This window comes from Podarcis bocagei (genome assembly GCF_964188305.1).
Source record: "Podarcis bocagei genome assembly, chromosome: 14".
Classification (NCBI taxonomy): Eukaryota; Metazoa; Chordata; class Lepidosauria; order Squamata; family Lacertidae; genus Podarcis; species Podarcis bocagei.
The window spans coordinates 19,003,466-19,013,205 of NC_138139.1; the positions used below are offsets into that span (position 1 = coordinate 19,003,466).

The 9,740-nt window shown below is 44.5% G+C and overlaps 1 protein-coding gene across 5 annotated transcripts in view; it reads right to left on the reverse strand.

Annotated features, from left to right (window-relative positions):
• Positions 1-9,740, reverse strand: part of WDR93 (WD repeat domain 93) — a 31,907-nt gene that overhangs the window by 14,330 nt on the left and 7,837 nt on the right. For 3 of the 5 annotated variants that reach the window (XM_081171132.1, XM_081171134.1, XM_081171133.1), the window contains exons 5-12: positions 9,629-9,707; positions 7,747-7,919; positions 6,336-6,377; positions 5,138-5,225; positions 3,861-4,044; positions 2,432-2,502; positions 2,108-2,194; positions 843-974 (exon numbers count right to left, since the gene is read on the reverse strand). In XM_081171132.1, the coding sequence (XP_081027258.1) occupies positions 843-974; positions 2,108-2,194; positions 2,432-2,502; positions 3,861-4,044; positions 5,138-5,225; positions 6,336-6,377; positions 7,747-7,919; positions 9,629-9,707 (856 nt within the window). Of the gene's footprint in view, positions 1-842; positions 975-2,107; positions 2,195-2,431; positions 2,503-3,860; positions 4,045-5,137; positions 5,226-6,335; positions 6,378-7,746; positions 7,920-9,624; positions 9,708-9,740 lie in introns of all 5 variants that reach the window. The other 2 variants (XM_081171136.1, XM_081171135.1) reach the window with 2 other exon arrangements.

The following is a 9,740-nucleotide window of genomic DNA, read 5'->3' on the forward strand; positions in this document are numbered from 1 at the left end:
AACTAGCTCCCTGCACCGTTGCAGGTAGCGCTGACCCAGGGCACCAGCATAAGTCAGCCAAGGGTGAACACCTGGATAAGTGGAAAGCCAGGAACAGGCTATCTCCGCCACCCAAATGCTCCCCTGGACTGAGGCACGGGCACAACCCGCTCACAGGTTGACCAAACCATTGAGTCCCTGAATTCCTTTAACGGAATACCCTTCACATGGGGATGGCAAGAGCGTTCTCCCATCCCTATCACCTGAACCAGAGCCTATCCGCAACCTTACGCTGTGACTATTTGCTATGCGGCAGGCGAAATCCAAATGGCAACAGCCAATCAGCCAAGTGGGGAAATTCCTGCTGTGCTCCTGTCTCAATGACAGACGACACACGATGGCATAGCAAGGTCGAGCACACAAGCCCTAACTATAGGGAGAGGTGGGCGGGTGTTCCGATGAACGCACCGAAAGAGGAAGCTCTGGGTCATGTGCATAGGTATATATAGGTCCCTTGAGCCGTTTAGCCTGCGTCCCATTGGCCTGACTGAACCCTACATTAAGGAACCTACCAATCGGGTGTTGTGGCTATCCAAGCGTATCCACCCACAATACAGGGTTAGGTTGCCAGGTCTCACTGCAACATGTGCCCTCTTTAAGGGAGGACCCCATTTCCCACATGGATTGGCCCAATCATTAAGATCTTTGGACACCATGCTCAGGGTGGAACCCCCACCAGGACATTTTTGGTTGTGGTGCCTCATTTCTAGAACTCCCCTTTTTTTAAATTCACCAAGTGCCTTCGCTTATGGTTGGCAAGGGAATTGCCCCATGGCAATCTCATGAAAGCTGGCAAGGCTCACCAATAGATTTTTCCCAAACCGTAATGGTTCCATCTTCGCAAGCAAAAGCCAGGTAACAGGAGCAAGGTGTGACGGCTGAGTACGTGAGTGGAGAGGCACAGGGCCAAACGATGTCCGGTTTTGGATCAGAATCTGGAAAGGAATGAAAGAGCTTATGAATGATGGGGCCTGCAGGAAGGAAAGAGACAGTGCCTTTTGCTTAGTGCTACCCTTCATTTTTGCACTGTTTCCCCCCTGTGCCTCAGAGCACCAAGGTGACCAGCATGCTGAACCCAGCCTCATATTGGAAAGTGAGCAAGGTCCCAACTAAAAAGGATTGGCAACTTAAGTTGACAGAATATGCAGAACTTGCAGATTGAACATATAGAATAAGAGAGGAAGAAGAATGTATGGTACATTTAAAGAAGACTGGAAAACATATACTGAATATATGGAAAATAACTGTATGCAACTGAAAACGCTGGCAGCATTAAGATAAATTAAACAGAGTAAATAATTTTTGGTGGATGTAAAATGGAAAACTCATTTGAATGGTTATAGTAAAATATGCAGGGATGTATGATATGTAAAATGAACCATGGAAAGAGAAGAAAGGATGCCACTGTATATTTTAAAGTTTGTAAAATGTTTATTTGGAAATGTAAAATTAAAAATTTAATAAAACTATTATAAATAAAAGAATCCAGCCTCCTATGAGTTGCTATTTGGCCCTACATCTTTTTTCACACTGAGGGGGTACTCTGCCCATCTGACTAGGTTGCCCCAGCCGCTCTGGGTGGCTTCCAAAAGAAAATACAAAACACAACAGTATGCCACCACCAAGAAGGCCCTCTGCCTGGTTCCCTGTAACCTCCCTTCCCGCAATGAGGGAACCACCAGAAGGCCCTCCGAGCTGGACTTCAGTGTCCAGGCTAAATGATGGTGGGGCAGGTGAGAGGTTCCTTCAAGTACACAGGGCCAAATGGCTATTGTGGACCCTCTTACATCATGCCAAGGGTCAGAACTACACTGCCAGACAGATTAGGCTTATGCCAAAACTGGCATCTCTGAACAGCAATATTGTATCATGGGAACACTAGACATTACAGTGGAGAAAGCAGCAAGGGGATGGGAGCCCGCAAGTGGCAGGAGTAGGAGGCCGAAGCTCAGCTTAAAAATGCCACAGTTCCGTTGCAGATATGACGAGAAGAGTCTTTCTGGGATGGATCATGAGGAGGTTTGACAATGCAAATAATATTGCAGCTGTTACTTGCACACTGCATTACCAATTTTCTCCTTTGCTGGGCGACTGAGAAAGTAGTAGCAGAGGTTGTGGCTCCTGCTCCAGTGAATGCTGAGAGCAATGGGCATATCTGGAGAACAAGAGAAAGAGAAGGAAATAAATAAAGGGCCAACAGGGAAGATAGGCACTTCAGAACCCCAGCAGCTCCCCTCTCCCCAATCCTGGGAGCAAAATGAGAAAGCCAAAAACAGAGGTGGGTGGGCCATGCAAATTTCAAATCCCAGACACAAAGTTCCAGGTTCCCCACCTAGTTTTGTTCAGGCTTGCCTCTCTAATTCTGCAGAAGGAACTTCCACAGTACAGTTACCTGGCTCAGCTCTGAATTCGGTTCCAACAGGCAAAGTGCGGCCAGGCAAGTGAAAATGGAACATAGCATTGCTGAAATGGTGGCCAGGGGCGGGGGGGGGGGGAGGGAGAGAGAGAAAGAGAGAGAATAAATCATTTTAAAACATATAGGATATATATAAAGGTTCAGGGGGGAGGGGAAGATAGTCAATGACACTGGTATAAGTAATGTTTGTGCTAAACCACCACAAAAAGCAACAACAAACATTGCAATGTGACTTCCTGTTAAAGTATACATTATACTAGGGGCTGCCACCCCTGCTCACTCCACATGTCCGTTCACCTACCTGCCAACCCCCACACCTGGCCACCTCCTCCTGCATAATAATAATAATAATAATAATAATAATAATAATAATAATAATAATTTATTTATACCCTGCCCATCTGGCTGGGTTTCCCCAGCTACCCTGGGCGGCTTCCAACAAAATATTAAAAATACAATAAAACATCAGGCATTAATAACTTCTCTAAAACAGGGCTGCCTTCAGATGTCTTCTAAAAGTCAGACAGTTGTTTATTTCCTTGACATCTGATGCGAGGGCGTTCCACAGGCAGGCGCCACTATTGAGAAGGCCCTCTGCCTGGTTCCCTGTAACCTCACTTCTCGCAGTGAGGAAAGCACCAGAAGGCCCTTGGAGCTGGACCTCAGGCTGAACGATGGGGGTGGAGACGCTCCTTCAGGTATACTGGGCCAAGGCCATTTAGGGCTTTAAAGGTCAGCACCAACTCTTTGAATTGTGCTCAGAAACGTACCGGGAGCCAATGTAGCTCTTTCAAGACTGGTGTTACGTGGTTCCGGCAGCCACTTCCAGTCACCAGTCTAGATACCTTTGCATCTGACCAAACCCCATTCCTTTTACACCTTACCCACCACCTCACCTATCCCCCTCACAGCTCAACCCACTTCTCCTCACACATTTTAAAGAAGGGAGAGGCAATTCAGAGAGTAGTTTTCTGAAGCATCTCCCTCCCTACATTAAACTACGCTGCAGCTGCATTTAACAGAAGGGGAAGGCACTTCACAGACTGGTTTGCCATACTGTTCTGTGAATCATCTCCCCCCGCCCCTCCGTTAAATGGCTCACCTGGGCTGCCGGCTGCCTGCACTTCTCACTCACCTGCATGCCGTCCCGCTGGAGCTGGTGTGGCCACCTATCAGCAGCCACGTGAACTGCAGCGTGACGACAGCCTTACATTCCTATGTATATAGAAAGAAATCAAGCCACTGATTAATATATTGTCCCATGAACCCAGGGTGGGCTGGAGGTGAATCTTTCCAGCTTTACTACTACAGCAGAAATAAACTCTGGGGGTCTTGCTGCTCCCAGGAGCATAACAAGTATAGAAGATGGAAATAAATGTTAGATGTAATTCAACCCCCCACTCACCAGGGTTTCTCCTCCTTGATCTCTAGCTCATCTTCTGTCTCCAGATACTGTTGGAAAGTGCTGCTAAATATTGTCTCCTGCCGCTCCCATTGGCTTTCCTTGAGCATATGGTTGTATCCCAAGCCAATCACACTGCCATCATCGCTCTTCATTAAGGCTTCATAAGGATGCTTAAATGTGCTTGCTGAGTTTAAATGTATACAAGACAGTGTTAGAATCGGTCATGGAGTCCTTGCCATGAAGAATCCTTGTCTGATACGCAGCAGGAGCCAGTCACAAAGGGCTACGTCATGTCCTACTAGCCTAGACAGGAAACCTGTCGCAAACTTGCATATTGTATTCTCACTGTTCATTTTTTAGAGAGAGAATCCTCCCCTCCTAATGGCCTTTAATCAGGGAAGGAGAAACAGTAGGCATCAATTGAAAACATTCTATTTTCTTTCGGTGCACTAAATGTTGTTCAGTATAGCAGACCGGGTTCTGCAGGGATTGCAAAGACAGGCCAGCTCTGGGCTCTGATGGCCTCTGCTGGTCAATGCTAGTAGTGCTTTCCATTTCTGACAAAGGAAACACTCCATGTTAATGGTGGAAGAGGCACTTGAGAAAGTTGGAGGAAGTGCATGAAAAGTCTTAATATTTATGTCCCCACCTCCTGCAGGCTAAGGAGGTGCAATGAACATACCTTGCCAAACAACACGCGCACCCCGAGTTCCCATTTCATTCCAACTCCCCTTGCTATTTTATTTTTTTAGATTGTGTGCCTGGAGGCGGGGGCTTTCTTTAAAAAATAAAACTAAAACTGTACCACTCCAAACATGCTTTACTTATCCTTTGTGTAAAGAAGGTGGACAGAAAGAACTTTTTCTCCCTCTCTCACCATATTAGAACCTGCAATCAGCCCATGAAATTGAACAGTAGTAGCACATTCAGAATGGACAAAGGAAGTATTTCTTCAGTGTGCAAAGTTAAGACAATGAAATTTGAATGACAGAAATTGCTTTAGAAGGGGGTTGGACAAATACATGGAGGGCATCAGTGGCAACTAGTCACAATGGCAAAATTCAAATCCCAGGACCAGAGACAGCGTACCACTGAACACCAATTGCTGGAGAACCACAGCAGGAGAGGGTTGTTTTATTTATGTACATTTTAGTTGGTCCTAATACATGCATTTATCACACTATTTTTACATTTTGTATTTTTACTGTTGCACCGTTTCAACAAAACACAGAAACAGAAAAGACAGGTAAACAGAAGAGGATAAGGAGAGTCCATACGTGCAAATGGTTTGGGTGATCTGATCTTCAGCAACAGAACAGGGGGAATCAGCCTCGATTCAAGCCTGCTTAGAAGCACTTGAGGATCCTGTAATGAAGCAGAGAGGCAATTCTAATCAATTCCACTTCCAGAGTCCACTTCCCATCTCGCCCCATACACTGAGATTTTCGGAAGCCAAGCAATTTCTGGCTATCCTCTTTGGAATGTTAACCAGTCACTTGATACGAAGACTGGGGGACCTCCTCTATCCTACAATAAAAGTGGCTGGACTCCAAAAATAGTGCATGTGTCTCATAGCGTCACTCCAGGTCCAAGACACAGGGCAATGCATGGTATAAGCATTGCACTCATCTAAAGCAAAAATAGGGGCCAGAAATTAAGGCTGCAAAGTCCAAACCAGCCCTGGAATGGCTGCTGGCTGCTCCCCCCTCCCCCACGAGTTGTCAACCAAGAAGCAATAATGGTGTAAAGGAGTAGCATTTAGGAATATGATCTTCAGGTTTGTTGCAATTCTGCCTGTCTCACAGCAAATAAATGGTTAATTATTTCATAAGAGGCTTCCTTTACAGATAAGCTGCAGCGGGAATTGGCTGACTTCCACCTTGCGTGGTCTACTTTTTTTGTTTACTAGCATTTCCATGATCCAGTGATGTGTGTTGTGTTTTTCATACAAGATGGCATGTTCAGAATCTCTCAATAGTTATGGAATAATTCATCTGTCTTAAAGGACCCTGGGCACATCAACCAACACCCTTCACTTCAAGAACAGTTATATCACCTTAACAGTCATGGTTTCCTCCAAATAATGCTAGGAACTGTAAAAAAAGGTAAAGGTAAAGGACCCCTGGACGGTTAAGTCCAGTCAAAGGCAACTATGGGGTTGCGGCGCTCATCTCACATTCAGGCCGAGGGAGCTGACATTTGTCCACCAACAGCTTTCCAGGTCATGTGGCCAGCAACATTCTGGCACAACAGGACACTGTGATGGAAACCAGAGCACACAGAAATGTTATTTGCTTTCCTGACGCAGTGCTACCTAATTATCTACTTGCACTGGTGTGCTTTTGAACTGCTAGATTGGCAGGAGCTGGGACAGAACAGCGGGAGTTCACCCCATCATGGGGATTCGAACCGCCAACCCTTCAGATCAGTGAGCCCAAGAGGCTCAGTAGTTTAGACCACTGTTAGACTACTTACCACCTCTTCAGCAACCAATCCTTGGATTTCCGGAGCCTTCTTCTACAGAACCAGAAAAGGCAGCAATTATTATATACACATTGGAGTCCCTCTAATATACGTGATGCAGGATACCCCAATTTCACCTAGGACCACTGCAGCTCCCTCAGCTCAACAAACCTTTAAGACATGCTCATTCCTGCTCCCAGTGAAAGAAAAGGAAAACACACAGGGAGCAGGTGGTAATTCCTCCTTGAAAGAGGAGGAAATGGGGAACATGCAAGCCCATTTCTGAAAGGTTTGCTTGTGCTAACGCTACAAATGAAGGGGCAGCACATTCATGGGTTTGTGGATCTCAGCATTTCTTTATCTGTTATTTTATCTGCACACCAGTCGAAGAGAAATATTTTTTGATCAAGTGGTTCATACAAATAAATAATTTCCAGGCATGCCTATCCACAATAGAAAGACTACTTGCTCGTGAGAAGAGAACTCTGAAACATTGTCATCTGGCTTCACTGAATACAAATTTTCTGCCTCTGAAAAAGTTTGGAACGTACACCTGTGTATAAATGGTATCTAGACAGAAAAGAACTAAAGACAAAACTCTCTTGAAGAACTACAGTGAAAATAGGGCACCCATTTCCCTTCAAATGATGTTGGACTCAGTAACGTTCATTACTGAGTTATTTGCAGATCACTCTCCTTCCCAGGCTGAGAGGAAAAATAGCGAAAACAGGATATTCAATGGGACGGTGTGATTTTTGCAGCTGCTTTTAAAGTTGCAAAACAATGAAGCACGGGATGGAGCAATGGGGAATTTCTGAAACAACAATGGGATATTAGCTCCGCCCAAGGCATGATGGAGAACAGCAACAACTGGGAAAAGATAGATATAATATTTTACAAGGACAGGATAATTGCCACACACAGGAAGAACAAGGATATAGTTTGAATGCTTCACCTGCAGGTTTATAAATCATTTGATGTGTTGATACGAATGGAAGTCGTTAACATTGCTATTTTGACTATAGTGTAATTGAAATTAATAAGATTTTTGGAATGCAGAAATAAAGTAAACCATCAATTCTAGAATGGAGGGGCACCTAAATTATATAATTTGGCATCTGAATGATTGCTATTAGTAATTGTATTATAATTTTGCATTGTTATAATGAGGCTATTACTGGATTGTTGTAACTGAAAACTAATAAAAATTATTATCAAATTATGTCGGACTAAAACTCCCATCATCCCTGAACATTGGTCATGCTGGCTGATGGAAGTTGGAGTCCAACAACATTTGGAAGGCCACATTCATTCATTTATTCATGTGTTGATTCATTCATTCATTCTAATGACAATTGAAAGGTCATGGAGGGGAAGGGCACAAAAAACTTTTGAGGGGCTAGATATGATCCATAGGAATTACATTTTTTTTATCCACCTCTACCCCAGCCTTCTCTGGCAGGGTTGCCTGGTTAACTTTCATGTCCTTGGTGTTTGCTGGAGTTGTAAGTGCGACATTCTGGGCATTTTCTGTTTCTTTTAGCCAAGAATCCTTAGGCAATCGGTAGATCTCCAGCCAAGCCTCCGAGCTGCCTGCTGTGAGGAAACAGAAGAAAACAGATGAAGCAATGGGGAAGGAGAAGAAAGGTCTCTTAGTCAAGCAATCTTTCTAGTTTTGCTCCCTAAAAGGCAAATTCCTGCTTACCCTTGGCCACTTATACATAGTATGTCAGGAGATACAGATATATAGGCATGTAAGTGGCTCTTAAAGTTTTGAAGCATATGAGGAAGGGGGGAGGAATCTTACCAAAACACACAAAAAGTCACACACATTCAAAGTATCCATTACCCAATATCTGAAAGCATCCTATTTTGAAACCTCAAACCCTATTGTGAAAGTTTCCATGCCAGTGCCATAGCCTGGATTGTGTCACAAAAACTCTGCAACTAAGTCATGCAATATGCTGATGCAGTTACTTGCCAAAATTCTGGTCCTTTACCATCCAGATTGATTTATTCTTTTTGTGATAAAGTTCATACATGTAAATACATTCTACAAATATACCCAACAGTGTAAAAAAAAACTATGCTGAGGATCAGAAACCCCGACGGTTTGATAAGGGGTGTTTTCTAAAGCTTTTTGAGGATGCTTCTTCTAATAGTTTTATATTAGCAGAGTCGTATATTCTCAGTGAAAGCCAAAGGAAATGGAATCGACCTCTGTAGGGAACAGAAACAACTTCCTCACCATATGCATGACTGACTTACAGTGCAATCCTATACATGTCTACTCAGAAGTAAGCCCCACTGAGTTTAACGGCACTTACTCCCAGTAAGTGGATAGAGGTTTGCAGCCTTAAGGAATGAACAGGAAAGGCCTGTTGTATCCATATACCAGAGGTAGGGCCTTATTGGTGGTGACCCCATATGTCTAGAATTCCATGAAGGCCCTTTCTCTAATTGGTCTTCAGTTAGACCTACCAGCTGCCAGTGTGGTGGGACAGAACCACCCCCCAAACAGCAGCATTGTTGCAGCTTGCCTTGAAGGGGCCAATAGCCAGAGATGAAAAGCGTTGTAGTCCAAGAACATCTGAAGGCCACCGGTCCCTTCCTCATATTTTAATTGATGAGGCTTTTTTATTGAGATGTATTGTGATTATAGAGACACGGGTGGCGCTGTTGGTTAAACCACAGAGCCTAGGACTTGCCAATCAGAATGTCAGCAGTTCGAATCCCGACGATGGGGTGAGCTCCCGTTGCTCAGTCCCTGCTCCTGCCAACCTAGCAGTTCGAAAGCACGTCAAAGTGCAAGTAAATAAATAGGTACCGCTCCGGTGGGAAGGTAAACGGCGTTTCCATGCGCTGCTCTGGTTCGCCAGAAGTGGCTTAGTCATGCTGGCCACATGAACCGGAAGCTGTACACCGGCTCCCTCAGCCAATAAAGCGAGATGAGCGCCGCAACCCCAGAGTCGGCCACAACTGGACCTAATGGTCAGGGGTCACTTTACCTTTACCTATTGTGATTATAATGACTATTTCTGTAAGCTATCTTCTGAGGACTTGGTCCCCCTTTTTTTAAAGCTATAAATATGTATTTGAAAAGTTACTTGTCTGCGGAGAGTGGTCTGGATTTTTTATTTGGAAGATTAGACTGAGTGGGTGCAGTATCACAAAATGAACTACCCAAAACACATCGTGGTAAAAAGAGAGATTCCAAAGGGAAACCTGAAGGATATAAAAAGTGCCACACTCCAGCCTGCAGGTTGCAACTTGTCTGGCTAAGTTTGACAAATGTTGAGACTTGCCTTGCAGCAGAAAGCCTGCATAATCAGCCCCACGAGAGAGTTCCAGTGCAACACATGTATTTCGCTTACTAATATCTTCCTGCCAAAAAAGAGATAAGAAGATGGTAAATAT